Source organism: Osmerus eperlanus, chromosome 3 (genome assembly GCF_963692335.1).
Source record: "Osmerus eperlanus chromosome 3, fOsmEpe2.1, whole genome shotgun sequence".
Classification (NCBI taxonomy): Eukaryota; Metazoa; Chordata; class Actinopteri; order Osmeriformes; family Osmeridae; genus Osmerus; species Osmerus eperlanus.
The window spans coordinates 9,336,939-9,357,213 of NC_085020.1; the positions used below are offsets into that span (position 1 = coordinate 9,336,939).

A 20,275-nucleotide genomic window follows, 5' to 3' on the forward strand; every position below is an offset into this window, starting at 1 on the left:
CAACGTGTTTAACAGATAAACATTTATCATTTTTAGCTTGTCCAATTATGGGCCCTGGAAACACAGGACGACCCAGGTCTACTTATCGTGGGATTAAATGCTTTGCACTAAAGCTATTAACTCTTCAGCACTAAAATGGCGGCTCTCATAGGCCTTCCACAGGGTAATCCCATCAGTCATTTACCCAAGGCGTGGAGCTGCAGGCTGTCCTGGAGACTTCACTGCAAATAGAGAAAGTATTTTAGACATTGGGACAGTGGTTTGTGTACGTAGACTTGCCTGAGACATCACAGATCCTAGGTGGCAAAGATTAGAAGGACACAGTCCTGCACTTCTTGCCAGACAACATTGGATTACTTCAACTCTCACATGGGTTCTCTTGTTTCTGCTACAGGACTGGAGGTATGGTCTACAAAATGGCACCCCTTTTTCACTTGTTGTATATTATTTACCACATGCTTGTTTGTTTACAGATTCCTGTGGAGAGTGTTAAAAAGAGGCACCAGCAGTGAGGCAGCCTGTCTCTCCCCAGTCAGAGCCCCCTGCCCCTGGGCAGGATCTATCTTTACATCAGCCATGCTGGAGCTTGGCTACCTCCACAGCAACCCGCATCTCATTAGATTGGCAGTCAAAGAAGAGGCCAGACAGATATGCGTGCTGTTAATAAAGAGAACCATGGCTGGGCCGTCACTTCCCTGACAGGACAGACACACGCACGCACGCACACACACAGTCACATCCCTCACTCGGACAATGGGACAGGAGTAAAAAAAAAAGAGATGGAGCTGCTCTTTGTGAAAGCAGCTGATGCTGACTGTTTTTCTGGAGAGTATAAGAAGTGTAGAGATATTTGTGGTGGTCCCAGACTTGGAGAGAGGCTGTGGAGAAGACAGAGAACAGGTCAGAACTCAGCTTGTTGTTACTTCCTTCAAGGGGGTAGCTCCAGAAAGAGCAGGTACGTTGGGTGAAGTATTGGGGGCTGACTTGTCTGACTGGGTCTGTTTCATTCAAGAGGTAGCTTTGTTGTTGTTGTTTGTACTGTTGGTTGTGGGTCCTTTCAAAACCGAGTGCTAATGGTTCATAGCAGAACCATGCACGACTACTGTATCTATTTTTGTGGTTCAAAATGAACATTTTGGAAATGTTGACGATTTGTGGTATCATTGTTTCTTGTATGCAGTACAAGATTATTTCTCAGCCTCAAAAAGGAGCCATTTCTCTGTTGTTTGGCTGGCGATCAATCAAATGGCACAACAGGGTTTCTGTTCTCGGGGTTGGACAGTCAGGCCCCAGTGCCACCAGATCCCTCTGCATATCCGGATGGTCTCTGTTCTCACCAGACAAACACGGCGAAACACATCCTCTGTGCTTTCACATTGTGTCACAATTGCCTCCTCTGTTGTTAGGGAAAGTCGTGTCATGCGTTTGTCATGCAGGGGAGGGAAACAGCTGTTGTGGCTATGACATTACATTAGTTGCATTCATTCATGTTGCATTCATGTTAACGAGTTACAGAATTATATAAATGCAAGTCATAGTGGTGGTTGTCCAAGACAAAGTATTTTAAGTGAGGGCTTCTATTTTAATCAGTGTGCCTGGAGCCTGCAGGCCGTCTGTCTGTCACTGTTCTGTTTGTGTGTGTGAGGGGGGGGGGGGGGGGTGTGTGTGACACAAATTACCTAAGGTGGTCCCCATTGAAAATGAAGACAATGAAAGTCAATGCTCAACTACCCTTGGCTTTCTAACACAAGGAGGCATAAACCTACCACTTGCCACAGCCAACCAGGAAACATCAAGCACACACCAGGGGCACCTCTTACAATACAAATCCACTAAATCAAAAATACAGTGCAGTGTTCCTGTACCTAAATCATAGAGATAAGTTATCTCATGATCCATTAAGAGTCATGGATGCTTTAGGGCTTGATGTAGATGTCTACCAGGTGTACTGGAACACTGGTAGATAATAAAGTGTAAATCAGACAGACCCTCTCTAGGAAACTTGTACCACTTTGAGATTGGTAGGTTCAACAAGATATTAACAAAAAGGTACAATATGACGATACTCAAAGTATCAAAGTGTCTACTAATACTTTTTACACTAAAATGGGCCACCTGGCTGGTTTCTTTCACATTTCCATTTTATGTGACAAAACAAGCCTCAGGGGTTGTGGAAAAAAAACAGAATGAAGTTAGTGGTTTGTAACGGTAAACTCAAGCTGGGTGTTTCTGTGAATGTTTAATTTCCTCTCCTCACCAGGAACGGCGGGGCAGTTTAACTGAGAGCGTGCTTACCCCAGAGGAGAACGTTTACTAGGTGAAGCAGAACGGAGCTCCTATTCGTCACACATCCAGTCAGCCATTGTCGAGGCCCCCTCCAGAGACAACAGACTGCAGCCAGAGCACACTGCCACGCGGCCCCCGAGACAGCGACTAAAGAATGCCTTCAACACCGTGACTGGCTCGGAAATCAGTGGAGTTTACACTTTGCAGCTGGGATTTGGACGTTAAAGACTCCACAGTGTCTGGGGTTGAACAGTGATTTGACTGTTTAGTTGTGAGTTTTGTGTGTGTTCCCTTTGTAGTGCAGCATGTGTATGTCAGCCTGTGTGCTGGTTGTGTGCATATAGTAACTGTATGCACACTTGGACTGCATATGTGTGCTTGACTGTGTTACAAAGTGAGTGACTGTCCCGCCAAATGTGCCAGAGATGGCTAGTATGGCTGTTCAGCTCCTGGGCTTTTTTCTGGGTCTGCTGGGGTTTGTGGGTACTGTAGTTGCCACCGTGCTGCCACACTGGCGGCGAACAGCCTATGTGGGCTCCAACATCATCACTGCCACCTTCTATATGAAGGGCCTGTGGATGGAGTGCATGTGGCACAGCACGGGCCTCTACCAGTGTGAGGTCCACCGATCACTGCTGGCGCTGCCACCTGACCTACAGGTAGGACTGGATGGGAGGAGGGGCAGAGGGAACGGGGAGTAGAGTACATTGCTGCAGATAAGACACATCAGGTTGAGGTTGTTTCATAAAATGGTTGGTCTAAGTAGTACACTGCATGTTTTTTCTCCTAAAACGCCACTGTGCAACTCAACTTTCTAACTTAGCGTTAGCTGTGGTGATCTACTGGTTTGCGTCAACACTCCCTTTAGCTCCACTGCGACCATGATGCTCCGATCCTGTTTCCCCAGGCGGCGCGGGCACTGATGGTCCTGTCCTGCTTCACCTCCGCCCTGGCAGCCGTGGTGGCCTCCGTGGGCATGAAGTGTACTCGCTGTGCCCGGGGTTCGCCCACCAAGCACGTCCTCGCCCTCTGCGGAGGGGTCTGCTTCCTGTGCGCCGGGCTGCTCAGCCTCATCACCGTCTCCTGGACGACCAACGACGTGATCGTGGAGTTCTACAACCCCACGCTGCCCAGCGGGATGAAGTATGAGATCGGCCTGGCTGTGTACCTGGGTTACGCGTCCTCCTGCATGAGTCTGATGGGGGGGGCAGTGCTTTGCTGGAACTCGGGGGGCGGCAGACCGAGGAACCCCCTCCCTCGGCGACGCCATCGCCGCCCCCCGCCCCCCCCCTGCACTGAGTAACATAAACACCCCTGCACCCCCTTACAAGCCCCCCGCTGCGCTGAAAGGCAACCGCACACCCTCTCACACCTCCGCCTCCAGCAGTGGCTATAGACTCAGTGACTATGTCTGATGAAGACCAAGTGTGCAGACCTTCATATTGACCTTGTCTGAGGGGGAAGGACACTGTCTGAGGACTTAAGTTACTTCAGACTGCCATGACTCCAGCTTCAATTACGTCTTTTTTATGTCAATAGAATAGTACACACTTTTGGAATTCCCTGACTTACCAAACAGTGAAGTGTTGTCACAGTGGAAATAAGTGTGGGTGTCATTGGCTATCAAGACTATATGTTCTCAAATTGACTCTGCTAATTAATTAAAAGTAAAATGTTATTGAGGTGTGTGTTAACTCTAAATGTACAGAATATTCTGTTGACTAAAGTACCCCTTGTTAACAAATACATCGGTTGGTTAATGTGTTTCAGTAAGGATCATAATCATAAAATGCCAGATCTGATATGGCATTTGGATATTAATTTATGATAAACTTACATGCCATACTGTCGCTCGTGGCCAGAGTTCTTGAAAACGAGTCCTCGCCTGACTTTCACCTGAAGACTATTAAGTCTCATCTCAACCTCCTGAACAATCTTACAAATGAATAGACAGTAATTTACAAGAAGACCCAGTCTTTTGTTTCCTCATTTCATTGATCATTGGTCAATCAGTCAGTAACTGATTGATTTACTTGGAATGTCACAGACTGTACTGCACATGTTGATTAGTAGCCTTGGTTTGGGTCTACAATAGGCAAAATCTAAATTGACCACATGGTGGCGACAGCTACCCATGAAGTTCTGGAGTCTGTGATCCTGAACCAGGCATGCAAACGGTGCCTCCATATTAAGTAATCTACACTAGACTTACTTGTTTTAGGGGGGTATATTTTATTACTATTTGGCAGCACTTTGTGATGCTATCCATAATGAGCATATTGTTCCACATTTCTTTCTATTTTCCAATTATTTTCTAGCTCTATTTTTCCTTACTCATATTCTGCTGTTTAGGCCTACCTGCGAATGCCTAATAGCGGCGCCAGGCGAGGGGACATGTTTATGTCTTATTTAGCCTGAAGCCATCCAATTAGTCCGATCCTTTCTCTGACAGCCTGTCAGCAATGTAAGTACTACATTAGAGACACTGGTAGCTTGTAGTGGCCGTCGTCGCCAAGTCGGCTGTGTGAATTAAATTGGTAAATAACACTTCAGGCTGAATATTCCTATGGAAAACGGAAGAAATCTAATGAGAAAACGAAAAAAGAAAATTCCAAAAAAACTCGATGGCCTGAAAATCGATTTAACAGGTAGACAAAACGTCATCACACCATGAACGTTGAGTTTTGGTTGAGTTCCCCAGAATTCAGCACCATGGACAGAGACTGCACTGTGTTCCTGGCAGCCCAGTGCATTCTCCAAGTTATACATCCAAGGTTCACCGGAACATTTTCAAGTCACAAAAGGTACATCATTTAGGCCTAGTATTTTTATGTATTTAGGCATGTAATAAAACTAATACATTTGACCTCCCCACTTTTAAGTAGACACTGCGACAAGACACTGCGAGCGTAATCAAGTGATCCAGGAGTCAGATGACTGAGCGGTGAGGGAGTTGGGCTAGTAATCTGAAGGTTCGATTCCCTGCCGTGTCAATTGACGTTGTGTCCTTGGGCAAGGCACTTCACCCTACTTGCCTCGGGGGAATGTCCCTGTACTTACTGTAAGTCGCTCTGGATAAGAGCGTCTGCTAAATGACTAAATGTAATGTAAAATGATCCCGTTGGTCTTACTCGTGATGTCTAGGGTGCATCTCTACTTGAGGTTGTATAATTAAAAACCTTTGCTGTACACTCATGGCTGGCTTTTCACTGGCGTTTGCAGAATACATGTCCTGATTCCCACCTACAGGCGCTGAATTTGAATTAATCACCTTTATGTATCCTGGCAATTTAACTGTTCCCCTCATACCGGATGTTTTATTCCAGAGCTCTCCCAGGGGTGTGCGTCATGCCATTCTCAATGAAATGCTATTTCGGTCCTCTCCTGAAAGACCTTCGGAGACAATCCTAATCTGCACAAACTGACACCCCTATTCATAAACCAAGCCCACCACTCCATTCATATCCTGTAAAGACCCCCTCCATCCCAGCCTTCTGACGCTAACCTCTCCGTTCGCAGCCGTCTGACGAACACGGGCAGCAGAATTACGCATGGGTGGCGAGGATTACGTTGCGTTCCAAGCCTTTTTTTTATAGAAAGTGTCTGTTACTCTGAGTTTTGGAATCTTCGCCAGACTGCCTGTTTTGACCCATCTCGAAGGTAGGACGACTTGACTGGTTATAGTTTACTGTAGTACATGATGTTCTGTCCCCGCTGGTCTACATGTTCTGCAGTTGATTGAACGGATTTGTTATTTGTAATTGTGTGTGTGTTTCCACTGTTGTTTAATAATGACAAAGTGCAATACGTCTAAATAAGTGTGGGTGTGAGTGGTGAAGGGAGTCTTGAAGGGAAGTCAATATAACTGCAGCTCAACCGATCCTAAAAACCCAATGTCAGCATGAATTAGAGCTGGTAAGTGCAGCTTTGATTTTGGTGACGCTGCACGAGAGACCCATCGGGTTTACATTTGGCTACTGGACCTCCATTTCCCTCCTACTGACTGTACGCACTCTCCGACCAATGTAAAGTGCATTTTACGCACAGCCATGAAGGTGGTAAAACAAAAACAATAATAAGAATGTAAAGATTTTACCCTTTTTGAATGATTACTCAAGTGTTTTCTGTACGTTTGTATGTCAATCCAGATAGTAAAAGTGCGTAAAACAAGTTACGCACAAAATTGATCTAGGCTGCCACTTTCCTTCAGACCCCAAAAATAAAAACAAAAATAACATGTTCTAAGAGTTATTCCTAAGTGGAGAAATACAATTGTAGTTTACTTTGCTAATGATAATGTTTGAGCCATTTCAGGTCTTCACTTCACTCTGATAGCTGTGTTTTAAACCTCTCCCTCGCGCAGCTCTCAATGAAATTCCTGTCCTCGCGCAGAACTTGATCTCGGCAGTGGAAGATGACCATCCACGCGGAGGGGCTAGTGGCGATTGTTATCTTCTACTTGTTAATTCTCGTCGTGGGAATATGGGCCGCGTGGAAAAACAAAAATTCCGGGGTCTCGGAAGGCACAGACCGGAGCGAGACCATCATGGTTGGAGGAAGGGACATCGGTTTATTTGTTGGCGGCTTTACAATGACCGGTAAGGTTTGTCCAGCGCCTGACTTGAGAGGCATTGTGGCACTTTCTCTAACTATTTCCGTCCTATTTACCCTATCACTCTTTCGCTGACTGACAAAAAACTCAAACATTCAATCGAATATCTGGAAAATGGTTATGCTTAATTGAGATTCACCCCCGACCGTTACGCACGGACCCTTTTGTAAATAAAAACCACATAGACATTCAAAACATACCAATGTTATTAGTAATGTTACAGAAATGCAAGATCAACGGTTAACGGTAGAATTAATTAAACACTCCAATCGCATTTCCGAACCAATGCCTTTGATGTTATTTTAATTTAAGACCCCGAAGGTGCAGTCTAAATAAGGGGGGGGAATTAATTATTTATTTCTTGCAACTAACAGAAATGCTCGTGACAATGAGAACAATATTCTATTGAATATTTGAAATGATTCACTTTTATCATTGCACAATTAGAACACAATATTGGGAAAATATATAGTGATCTACAATGAAGTGTATTGTAACATAACTCATATACTTTTAACATTTGCTAAATATTTCAGTACCCATATTGTAATCTTTCCATCTTCCCTGTTCATCAGCCACTTGGGTCGGAGGGGGTTACATCAACGGGACGGCGGAGTATGTATACTTGCCTGATTTTGGATTGGCCTGGGCACAAGCACCCTTTGGATACGCCCTGAGTTTGGTTGTAGGTAAGACCATATCAACGCTCACTTTAATTATATTTTAATTAACATGATTTGTCATTCCGTGTCTTATTAATTAAGCACAATCTACTCCGCGCTGCTTTGTTTTCATTTGTACTTCTTAATTGATCAAAACGTGGGTCTACTGGACTGTAAAATTTAATTAGATAAAATGTCAAGCGCAACCTTCATTTAGTGATTGATCGTGGATACTGCGATTTTTCAATGGTACTCAAATGGTCTTGATTTGGCTCATAGAAAGGCACGATCAATCACGTTGTTACCAGGATTGCTGGTCATCTCTGTAATGCTTCTGTGTGCTGTTCTGTAGGTGGCCTGTTCTTCGCCAAACCTATGCGCTCCCGAGGATACGTCACCATGCTCGACCCGTTCCAGCAGATTTATGGAAAGCGCATGGGCGGCCTGCTCTTCATTCCCGCTCTAATGGGAGAGATCTTCTGGTCCGCTGCCATTTTATCCGCATTGGGTAAGCGATAGTTGTGTACACTTTTATTGTACTGTATCTATCATTCGTAGCCTTGTAAGTCTATGTAGTACAGGTCCAAACACAACCACTCTGGAACTCCCAATACTTGCTAAGAACCTGTTCATGTCCTTTTGCCTGAATAGGGGCAACTCTAAGTGTGATCGTGGACATTGACATCAACATGTCAGTGGTGATCTCAGCTTTGATTGCCATCTTCTACACCCTGGTTGGAGGGCTGTATTCTGTGGCTTACACTGACGTGGTGCAACTGTTTTGTATCTTCCTGGGTCTGGTGAGTTATGAAGAAGGTTTCAAGCACTTGAGTCCTGCTCTTATAGCACCCTTATTTTTTTTACACCTTCGCATTGCATTGGAAAAATTTTTTTTTGTGTTGCTTTTGTAATGACCTGTTCAGTCAATTGTGTGGGTTCAACACAATACCATAACACTGTGTCCTCCTCTCTTTTAGTGGATCAGTGTGCCTTTTGCCCTGTCCAACCCTGCTGTGTCGGACATAGGTGTCACAGCCAAAGAGATCATCTACCAGTCCCCCTGGTTGGGCAAGATAGAGCCAGCTGACACCTGGCTGTGGATCGACAACTTCTGTCTTCTGGTAAGTCTTCACAGCTGAAGCCTTCAACACCCAACCGTTAACGACACAGTATAACAACACGATTGTTTAAAAAATGTTGGATTATTATTCTCAGGGAATGTCCTTTAATCATATATTTACTAACAACATTGATTTATGGACATCCCAACTCCAGTTTGATTAGGCTAGCCAGTGTACTGAGGGTATAGATGCTAACTGTACTGTTATGGTTATTGGTTTGGTGTCTGTATTTACTATGGTGTTTCTGTTCCTAGATGTTAGGGGGGATTCCCTGGCAGGTGTATTTTCAACGGGTTCTTTCTGCCTCTTCAGCTACCTATGCCCAGGTGCTCTCCTTTCTGGCTGCTTTTGGCTGCCTTGTCATGGCTGTGCCCTCTGTCCTCATAGGAGCTATAGGGGCTTCCACAGGTAAGAATGCATACACGCACAACACCTGCACACACATGTACACAATTCATAGGTGTGGCAGAACAGCACACAGACTAATGGAGGGAGAGGAACAAACACACGCACACACATACACACAAAGTAATTCCAGTATTGAAACAACATTACAAGCCATTCAGAAGACATTTCCACAAATGTATTCCAAACAATTAGCAGTGGGGTGTTTTATCAAAAGATATGTCATTCACCATTAGCTTATTTACATGTTTACCTCACTTCAGATGTTTAAAGCAGACAGGATTCTTGGGTGTAAACAACAAGCACACCATACGGCTCCTGTCAGGCTGAGTGGAGGAGTCTCGTCTGACGAGAGGAAGCCTCTGAATTCTACATCTGAGGAAAGATTAATTAATGTGCCTGATCTGAGGCTTTTTCATCAAAGTTACCGTTATTATTAATCAACATCTGCTTGCTAAGGTCCGCAAGAGGGAGATAGACAGACTGCACGGCTCTGGAGAACGACTGTAGAGAGAGAGAGAGAGAGAGAGAGAGAGAGAGAGAGAGAGAGAGAGAGAGAGAGAGAGAGAGAGAGAGAGAGAGAGAGAGAGAGAGAGAGAGAGAGTGGATGTTCAAGTGGGATGTGAAGATAGGAGGATGGGTAGGGATGGAGGAGAGTAGAGAAGGGAATGATGGGATTCGTAGGATGACGTGGGACAGGAGGATCTGCTCCTCTGGTGAGGGACTGCTAACTTACATGTTCTATGCAATGCCATCTGCTGTCTTGGGGCACCAATAAACCAAATCTGGCTCAGCTGCAGTTTATTCTTTGGAGATACTCAGTAGATGCATATACTGTATATATATTTACAAAACTTGAAAAGGTTCTGGGTACTATCAGATATCTACTTAGACTTGCATTACAAGTACAATACATATGTAAAAGGCCCATTACCAGTTTTGTTTCAGTTGCCTTGGCAGTTTTATAAAAAAAAAAAACTTATAAATACATAAAGTTTAGAGATTGTTTGCTTGAAAGTCTATTTGATAAACACCATCTGTCCCTCTGTTTCTCTATTCCAGACTGGAACCAGACAACGTATGGGGCCATTCCTCCTAAAGACAAGGACCAATCAGACATGATCCTTCCCATAGTGCTTCAGCACCTGTGCCCATCCTACATCTCCTTTTTTGGTCTTGGCGCTGTTTCAGCTGCTGTGATGTCATCAGCTGACTCATCCATTCTCTCGGCCAGTTCCATGTTTGCACGCAACATCTATCAACTGGCCTTCAGACAGTCGGTCAGTCCGTATGCGCGCACACTCAAAGACCTATACTGTACATCAATACACACACACTCAAAACGATTAAATACACACTTCATATCTTTTCATAAATAACTACTAACCCTAATCCTAAATACTTCAGAGTTCAATGTCTAATCTGGCCCATGTCCCTCCCCTCACGTCACCTCCCCCATGTCCTTCGACCTATTTCCCTCCCCTCATGTCTCTCTCCCATGTCCCTTCCCCGTGGTATTCTCTTCCCCCAGGCCACCGACCGTGAGATCGTGTGGGTGATGCGCATCACCATCTTTGTGTTTGGCGCTCTGGCCACAGCCATGGCCCTGCTGACGGGGACGGTGTACGGCCTGTGGTACCTCAGCTCCGACCTGGTCTACGTCATCATCTTCCCCCAGCTGCTCAGCGTGCTCTTCGTCAAGGGCACCAACACCTACGGCTCAGTCGCGGCCTACGTGTTCGGCCTGCTGCTGCGCATCGGAGGGGGAGAACCCTACCTGAAACTGCCCCCCTTCATCTACTACCCCGGCTGGGTGAGGCAATCGAAGATCCATCACACGACAGGGGAGGTGGAGCACTTCATCCAGCAGAGGTTCCCCTTCAAGACGATCTCTATGCTGGCTTCCTTCCTGGGGAACGTGGGCGTCTCCTACCTGGCCAAGTACCTGTTTGAGAGCGGGAGGCTGTCGCACAAGTACGACTTCCTGGACGCGGTGGTGTCTAAGCACAGCAAGGAGAACATGGACAAGACGACGCTGGTGGGCAACGACAACATCAATTTGTCAGAGATGGCGCCTGTCAAACCCCTCAGCACGGCACTGGCTGTGTCCTTCACCAACACAGAGGCGTTGAGTGACGACGCGTCCAGCCCAGAGTCCAACCACGAGCACGAGTAGAGCCAGACCAGAACCGGACCCAGATCTGGACCCTGAACCTGACTTTAGGAACCAGACCCCAGAAGATTAATACCGGGTCTTTATCCAGCGAATCATTCTCTGTACGTGTTGTTATCATGTCACAAACTCTCACTCTGTCTCTATTTGAAACCTAAACGCCCCCCCCCCCCACACATATTAGTTTTCTTCCGGTGCTGCTACAGAAAATAAAGATACGTACAGTAACAGGACAGAGTTGTCCTCCCATCTGTCTTTCACCGTGGAGCGCTCTCAAAGAAACTGCCGTGATTGAGAAGAGAATAGTGCAATATCTCACCATGGAGTTACGCGGTACAGTTCACACACCCATGTCTGTGTTTTTGGGTGTGTGTGATCAAGTTACATCTAGTGGGTATGTATGAAACCTGCTTCCATTTTAACCTCATTTGCTTAGAACCCATTTATAATAGAGCAATAATGTTTTTAGCGTGTGTGTTGTACATAGATATGTAGAATGATTCCAATGTTTTTTTAATGATTGAATTTCATTGGAAGATCAACAGATCTTCCGGTTGATGTTTTAGTTGCGTACCTCTTAATCCACTTACACACAGACACTAGACACAAGTCAGTACATACACATTACTCACAGTACTGAACACAAACTTGATCTAAACAGGGTTGAGAAGCCAAATCTTAAGTTAGTCCTCTCTGACCATGTGCCAAAACCCCTTTCAGAGACCTAGACAACCGAACAATCATCTTAGAGGTAAACCTTATTGTAGTATGGTTCCACACAATTTGGGTGCAGTCTAACTAAAGTGGGTGCTTTATTGTAGTTCCACTAAAACAGCTTTGGGTGACCTGTAGAAATGAGTTTAGAATCCAGTGCAACCTGCCAGTCAAAGTGATTGGCGTCATATTCATTTCTGGTGGAATTGTTCATCATAGCTGTGGTGAAATTCTTGTCAATGACAATTTGCCTCCGCTCTCCCCTGAACCTTTATTGAGAGCAGAGGTGATGAAAAGTGGCTATGTAGCTAAGTTACCTGCAGCTATCATATCTATGTAGATAGCCAGTAACGCTGGCCCAGTGGAGTTTAGGATCTTAGGCAGGAGCAGTGCAGCAGGTGTCGATGTGTGTACTGTATCAGTGATGGGAAATATAACTGGTCCTTCAGAGTAAGGTACTTATCCATAAAAGTACAAACACTGCTTATTATCTTAAGTTAGATGGCATACCTAGCTGGTGGAAGGCATAACTCTTGGTCAAGAACAGATCGCTCTTTAGGGATTACATCATGAGTCAGAATACCTTAGGGTTTAGTGTAGAGTTGACACACAGCAGTTCAGACAAGATCGATGGCAGGCAATGATGTAGACTTACAGTTGGTGATGATTTTAACTCTTTGGACATTGTGAAGTGTTTCTGTTCTCTGGTTGCACTATTCTGTGTCCCTCCTTTCAAAGTATCGTGGATAAAGTTTGATGGTGTCCGTCCGTACAGTACGTGATCTGTTTTGTTCTGTTTGAATTGCCTTAATTTTCTCGTGTTGGAGAGCTGGTCTGATGCTATGCAAGGTGTCAGTTGTGTTTCAATCGCATTAGACATGAATGTAAATGTAAACTCACTATGAGATAGACCTCGTCCCAGACGGCTGTGCAGTGTCTGTGCAATGTTCTATCAAAAAAAATATATACTGTTTAAAGTAATACAAATATTTTAAAAAAGACACCTCCACGTCAGTTGATCAGCTGGCCTATATTTGTGGTTCAATGTTATAAATGGCAATATTTTTGTGTAATATGTGTATAACAACTCATGAACAAAGTAAATAGACCTTTCAATGCGCCTTTAGAAATGATTTAACTGTTTGATGAGGTGAAATTACAGCTATATAAGAATTTATTTATTTATGCAGTGTCTATAAGAATATGGTGATGACTATGTGAGATGAATTAAATAAATTATATGATTTAGCACATTGATTACTTGTCATTCAGTCTTTTAGTGTTTTGTTTGTTTCAGTGTGCATTTTATTTACATGATACTTTCTTCTATGCATTTTTGAATTGGCATTTTATGATTCTTCTGAGACGTTGTTCTGAAACGTTGTTTTGTAAAAACTGATAAACTCACTACTATAGGTCTACCAAAAATCAATTTGTAATGTAATGAGCCAAACAAATCGTTGCCTGGCAGTCATCTTACTATTTGTGAGAAACTTTGTATTTTCTCTGATCCGTATTGTCAAATCCGTGACATCAAATCAACTCTTATAGTGAGAAGCAGACAAAGAATGCATGATCCCGTAGTTGATATGCAGGTCTTGGGTGTAATGTTTCGTGTGTCTGTGAGTGTAGGTGTGTGTGTGTGTGCGTCTGTGTGTGTGTGTATGTGTGATTGGCAGGGTGGACAGCTGAGACATTTATGACATCCGAGACAGCCTTCTGACTGACAGGCCTGCACAGGTGCAGACCCCCAGATTACACATTCCAGTGGTCCATCAGCTCATCTTCTGACAGACCACCATCACAAACCACTCTGCACCACACCCAACCATCCCCAAAGCATCCTAATAAATGGGCTGTTTCCTGGGTCTCTCACCCTCCACCCTTCCACCCCTCGAGTCCTTTCACCCAACATAGAAAGCTTAATGCAAAGCTCATAAACTGTGGATTTTGGATAATAAAGACACATCATATTGAACATGGGGAGAGGGGAGATGTTGCCTCTTCTCATTGGATTAGCATCATTTGGAGATTCCTTTCACCTCAGTTGTACCCTTGGCAGTGACGGTGAAGGAGGCACAGCCCAGAATGCCTTCTCGCCATCTGAAGAGAGAAAGAAGCAGTGGGTTGGTCCCGACTGATTGAGTGATGATGGACTTTGTTTCAGCAGGACCAATGGGGCCAAGGCTTGAAAGAACTGGGACATGTCCTTACTCCATACTGTCACAGAAGCAATGTTGTCTCCATCGGAAAGACGCCATTATTAAGCAACAAAAATGTTGGACTGAACATAATCTTGGTTGGTGACAGATATTCTCTTGTGAAACCAATGCCTTCGGACTACAGCTCGATGATACCACCTCATTTTATTGCCCAAACCAATTTCAAGACCCTATCTAGAGTTATTAGTGTAAGTGTCAGACCTGCTTTGTAGTGGAAGTTGAGAAGCTTTCAGGGGACAGACGAAGAGACGCCTCCATGTATCATCTCAAAGTGTCATACTCCAAACTTCTCACAGTAGCCAGGTGTGGCTGTGTGATATAAGCCACAACTCAACAATGTTCTGGTTGCTGCCTGAGAAGCAAAGGATACAATTAGGACTAATCATATCTTAAACGTATGCAGTATTATCCCCTGTATACCCTTTTCATGATTCTATATTTTGGATCATTAGATTGCCAATGACTCATGTGTTTATTAGTCATCAGAAGCCCCAGATTACTCTCAATGTGTTCGTGTGTTAGTGGGTGTGTGTGAGTGCGGGTCAGCGTGTGTTCAGGCATATAACTGTTTCCTCCATTTTGTCACCAGGAGACCACCCGAGGCCAGGGCTGCAGGGCTTCACACCCGCAGCTCCTTCCCACGAGACGTTGCAATTCTTTCCGTGTTTGAAACGACACAGAATTCCCTAGATGTCCTTCCATACTGTGTCCCTTACACACACGCAGCTCGTTCAAACACACGCGCTCACACACACACACACACACACACACATATAGATGAACACAGCCCCAGAGCACAGCTCATGACTTATTCTCTCTAAACAAAGTAGTGTTTGTAAAGACATGTAGGAAGCAGTGGTGAAAGAAACCTAATTACAGTCTTGGATGTCCTTCAAACCCTAAAACTCTTCTTCTGGAATCTTATAAATCTAATCAAATCACCATGGAGAGAGCATGCCATGAGAGGGATCCTTGGTGACAAGTTAAGGAGAGCGTGAGGAGAAGAGTTCAAAAGCATTTTACATCAACCTCACTGGTTGCAGTTCATGTATTGCACTATTAAATTGAAATAATTGGCTTCCGGAATATATACCAATAGATTTAAACAAATCTGATTAAATACAACTAGAAGGGTCTTCTTTAAAACATTGATACTTCAACTATACGCGGTCTTCCCTATTTTAAAACAATTGTTTTACTATGCCAAATGTTTTTTCATGCACCATACAGACAGTAAGGCATTCCTTTTTGCCCACGTCCAAGCTAAAGAGTTAAAAGTTACTTTCAAGACAGTTTTTTCCTGTGTGCATGTCGAGAGGTGGTCCTCGGAGAGCTTCATCATTAACCGACTGCAGAGTGGGAGATCTCCTGAGCCTACTGTATTCTGGTCATGCAGGCAAGGATAGGAGTCTCAGTGGAGCTGTAAGAAGCACTGGGTGCCACATCCTCATCTGTCTGCTCCAGCCAGCGTGACCTGGGAGACACAGAGAGACAGAGACAGAGATTGAAATAACAAGGAGACAGGGCCAGAAAAGGAGGAAGAAAACAATTGAGATAAAACATGCACAATTAAAAATGTAAGGGAGGGAGAGAGAGAAAGGGGGGGGGGGGTAAAAGAATAGGATCGGTGACAGAAAGTAAAAAGACAAGGAGGGTTAGGGACGGAGAGAGAGAACGATAGGTGAAAGAACAGAATTATAATGAGAATGATGCAATTTACAGCAATGCAGGTTTGCCCATTAAGTGATTTTCCAATCAGGGCAGTAGGGTCTAGAAATAGCCAACATTATTTACATTACACTAAGTGCTCCTCTCCTCCTCAGGATGGAGAGAAAGGGGGAGGAGATGGAGGGAGTGGGTACAAGAGTGGGAGGATGGTAGGAGGGGGTGGAGGGATGGTGGGACATTTACTGTGCCTCCATTAGCTCACAAGAGAGATGTGCTGGACGGACACAAAGACTCCGCCCACTAAGCCATGCCCTTCTCCTTGTCCTTGCTGCTCAGGAGCTGAGTCCATTACACATGTAGAACTACAGGCTCCTAAACCAATGAGGATTGACAATTGTGTCCAATAATGGTTTGCTCTGTGCTTTTGTTGCTTTGAATGAAGCCTGTCTTCCAGTCCAGTCCTTAAAAGAAAACTGAGATGTCAATTTGGTAAAAAGGTAACAGTCACACACACACACACACACTCACAAACACACACCCTCACACACACACATACATACACACACACACACACAGCCTTCCCCAAAGCTGCAGGGCAACAGTTTATTAACGTCCACGATCACAGACAGGAACATAAATTGCTGGGAGAGTTATTACAGCAAGAGTTACTGCAGGTATACAGGCTGCTCAACACTCAATCCTGGCCAGGAGTATACTACACGCCCACAACAGTGTACCCTGTTATAAGCTTTGCATTGGGAATATACCACTTCTCTGCCTCATGGGGTAATTAGCCCCCACGCAACAACAGCACACTGTGTCGTGTATTATTCCTAACATCTTTTTTTGGGCACAGAGGTCTATTATAAAACACTCATCAATCGTGTCAATATGAGGTAATAGACACACTTCCCATTTTTTTTTTTACAAGTATTGAACACAATCTTTCGAAATAAAAAAGGCCCTCTTGGCTGCCTGCACATATAGTGCAGGGCTGTTTCTATGCAGTATTCACATTCGCAGCTAGCATATTTCTTTTTTCATGACAGGCTATAGCATTAAATTGGTTACATTACAGGGTTCTCAAATCTCACGCAGTCGCCGTGAGACTCACGCATTTCAACCTTTTCTCACGCTCTCTTGTGAGAGGATTTAGACGTCATGGACGTCATGAACCAACCACATTGCTTGATTTGAGCTACCCGTTTTCTGGAATATACTATCTGAGAAAGAGCTAAGGAGAACATCCTATGGAAATTCTACACTGAGATGTGTCAGGGCTAGACCAGGTGTTACATAATCCAGACTTGAGGCTTCCTTCCATTTCTAGCCATGCATGTTGGTCTTGCTTCATCCCCAGTGTTCAGTCTTGAGCCTCTCCAGGCCTTCACCTCTCATTAGCAATCAGTACTATCCATGCTAATCAGATTCCTCCCTTGGCAGCCCTCCCTGGTAGGGTGGGGCCACAAGGATACACTGACAGGATAGAACAAATCGGTAACTTCTTATTTAGGTTAGTATATTGCTAATGACAACAAACTACGGCTGAACCCTTAGTAAACGGTTAGCTTTGAGTGGAAATGAAAAGTTAAGGAGAATACTGTCCTTGCTTCTTAAGTTCAGCCTGGAAGGTTTTTGAAATAGTAAGACGTGGATTTTATAATGTCATCTCCTTTGTACTCGATGAGGTTAGGCTGAGATGTAGCCTGTTCAAAACACGACATATGAAACAGTTATAGTTGGTGCCATTTATACAATCAGTTCTCCAGGTCTCTATTTCCTGCTGTCAGACTGGAGCCTCAGGTATAGAGTCAGTCTATTTCCACTGGAGAGCGTGTGTGTGTGTGTGTGTGTGTGTGTGTGTGTGTGTGTGTGTGTGTGTGTGTGTGTGTGTGTGTGTGTGTGTGTGTGTGTGTGCGTGCGTGTGTGTGTATGTGTGTGTGAGAGAGAGAGTGACGTATTGACTGCTGTCTTTGCTTCTACTCTGGTCTGGCCAGCCTCTCTCCTGCTCTGCATCAGCCCTAAAGTCTACCTGTCACACACACACACACACACACACAACACACATACAGAGACACACAAAACCTCACAAAGACACACACCTTGTCAATAACATAACGTTTCCTTTTCTAATTTGATAAAGAAAAACACGATTGCACCAGTTTTATTTCTTATCTTCTTTCATAACCTGATGGAGTGTCAGTTGACTTCCTCTTGTGATGTTCTTCCAGAGTGTTCCACTGGGTAGAATTTCCTTCAGTGACATAATGATTGACAGTTGCCCTCTTGCCCAATTGCCTAATATGAAGCCTTCATTGATTTCCTATCACTGGGTGGCCTTACCCTGAAGTGGTTTTGCACCCTTAGAGGAAGGCTTTCACACCCCAGTCAGATGTGGACACAAGGCGTGTGTGTGTGTGTGTGTGTGTGTGTGTGTGTGTGTGTGTGTGTGTGTGTGTGTGTGTGTGTGTGTGTGTGTGTGTGTGTGTGTGTGTGTGTGTGTGTGTGTGTGACTGTGTGTGTGATTGCCTGTGCATATTTGAATGTTTTGTGGGTGCTGTTTGCATGTGTGACTTTAAAGCACTACATTCTGGGGGGGTTAATTCAGGTGTAGGGTCAGTCGTTACTTGTCATAAACACTTATTACTTGCCAATGTTTTAAAGTCGATTCAACATTTAATATTTTTGAGTGTGTGTCTGTGCCTACATGCTTTCTCTCATGCTAGCCTGCTTGTAGAGTTACAATAAAATCAATATGATCTGAAGACCACATTTATTTAATTTAGGCATGAAACATTTTCAATTCAATATGCCTATTGAAATATACGCCATTGACTTGTCGAAGCACAATCAATGGTATTTGACCCTGGAACACCAATGTTATTTTCCAGTGGCGCCATCCTTTTTTATTACCTCCATATTCATTGATTGTTCCAGAACCTGCTTGAATATCGAGCTGCGGTTACTAATGAAAATGGTGTGTGTCCAGCAGTGATCCTTACATTGATCTCATCAGCGGTAAGTAGCCTGGCTTCAATTAAGCCCTAATAAGCTTGAGGAGGAGAGGAGAGGAGAGGAGGGGAGGGGAGGGGAGAGGAGAGGAGAGGAGAGGAAAGGAGAGGAGAGGAGAGGAGAGGAGAGGAGGGGAGAGGAGGGGAGAGGAGGGGAGAGGAGAGGAGGGGAGGGGAGAGGAGGGGAGAGGAGAGGCAACTTTCATTTTTGCTTCATTTTAAGCTGTCAGTTATGGATTCATTCAGCTCTCCCTTGAGTCTAAACGTTGATTATACTGGGTCATTAAGTTCACTTAGAGACTCAGATGGTGAAGACTGGACTGGGTTTAGATCTGGTAACTGCACATTGTTAAAATGTATCTATTGGTCTGCTAATATTTGTGTTCTTGCCAATGAACACATTATTTTGTCTCTGCTATTTATTGTATTTCACTTGCATAGTTAATGCACCTATGCAGGCAGTTGAATGTACACAGTCCTCCTCATACATAATCACTCTGCCTGCCTCCCCTCATTAAGCTGAAGTCTGGCAACTAGAGCCTTTACAGTGGGTTTCCTGCTTCTCTTCCTCGTTGGTGAGCTGACAGGCGCCGAATCTCGTCAAAGCAGCGGTAACGTAATAACTGGCTGTGGCGCTGAACCCAGGTGACCTTCGATGCACAAATTACATTACACTGGAGAAGCCGTGATGGAGGAGGGGAGGAGGAGGAAGGAGGAGGGTGTCTTTTAGAATGATTCAGTTGAGGAAGGGAGCTGAAATGGGAGGGTGTGGGGTAAGAGGCGGGAAGGGGGTGGGGGGATGGCTTGGCATGGAAGGGGTGGAGGGGTGGAGGCCTTGGAGTAACAGTAACACTGTGTGTGTTGGAGAAGCCCAGTAAATCAGAGTCTGGTTCTTCTTCTGTGGTTCTCAACCTCTCTTTAACTGCTTCATAAAACCCTCCCAACCAGCATGTGAAAGGTTAAAAACATGTTTTTTCTTTAGACAGAAAACACTCCATTAAAGGAAATTGGGTGGCATAACAATGTCTGCGTTGGGATCTTTACGGGACATGTTTCCTGTAGTTTTCTCCTGTATTTCACATGAGAAATGTGTTTCTCCACCCTTCCTCCCACCATCTCTCCCTTCCTTTTTTGCCCTCCCTCCTTCCTGTCCCCCTCAGCCCTTTCCTCCCTCTTCCCTCTTTCCCCTCGCTTTCTTCTTCTTCTTCTTCTTCTTCTTCTTCTCCGGGTCCAGCCAAGAGCACCTGTTGCTAAGCTGCTGTGTCTGAGGTGTACCTGCTGCTCTCTCTAACTGGTATTAGCTTCCTGGCTGCTCTTTTCCAGGGGAAACACGCCTCAGACAGGCTCATCCATCCTGCTAACAAACCCCTGGCAGCACAGCCCTCGCTGCTCCCTCCTAAT

At 44.7% G+C, this 20,275-nt stretch overlaps 2 protein-coding genes across 2 annotated transcripts; both read left to right on the forward strand.

The window, feature by feature from the left end:
* The first annotated feature begins 157 nt into the window (after nt 1-157).
* On the forward strand, nt 158-4,059 carry LOC134017441 (claudin-14-like). Its single transcript, XM_062457051.1, is given in 5 exon segments — nt 158-402; nt 474-955; nt 2,261-2,945; nt 3,194-3,541; nt 3,543-4,059. Coding segments are annotated over 3 exon segments (741 nt in total). The 5' UTR covers nt 158-402; nt 474-955; nt 2,261-2,711; the 3' UTR covers nt 3,702-4,059.
* A 2,594-nt stretch (nt 4,060-6,653) lies between these two features.
* LOC134017442 (high-affinity choline transporter 1-like) lies at nt 6,654-13,230 on the forward strand. Its single transcript, XM_062457052.1, has 8 exons — nt 6,654-6,884; nt 7,474-7,587; nt 7,913-8,068; nt 8,212-8,360; nt 8,538-8,681; nt 8,936-9,089; nt 10,149-10,366; nt 10,618-13,230. The coding sequence occupies exons 1-8, from the start codon at nt 6,701-6,703 to the stop codon at nt 11,260-11,262; spliced, it is 1,764 nt and encodes a 587-aa protein (XP_062313036.1). The 5' UTR covers nt 6,654-6,700; the 3' UTR covers nt 11,263-13,230.
* Nucleotides 13,231-20,275: the final 7,045 nt, after the last annotated feature.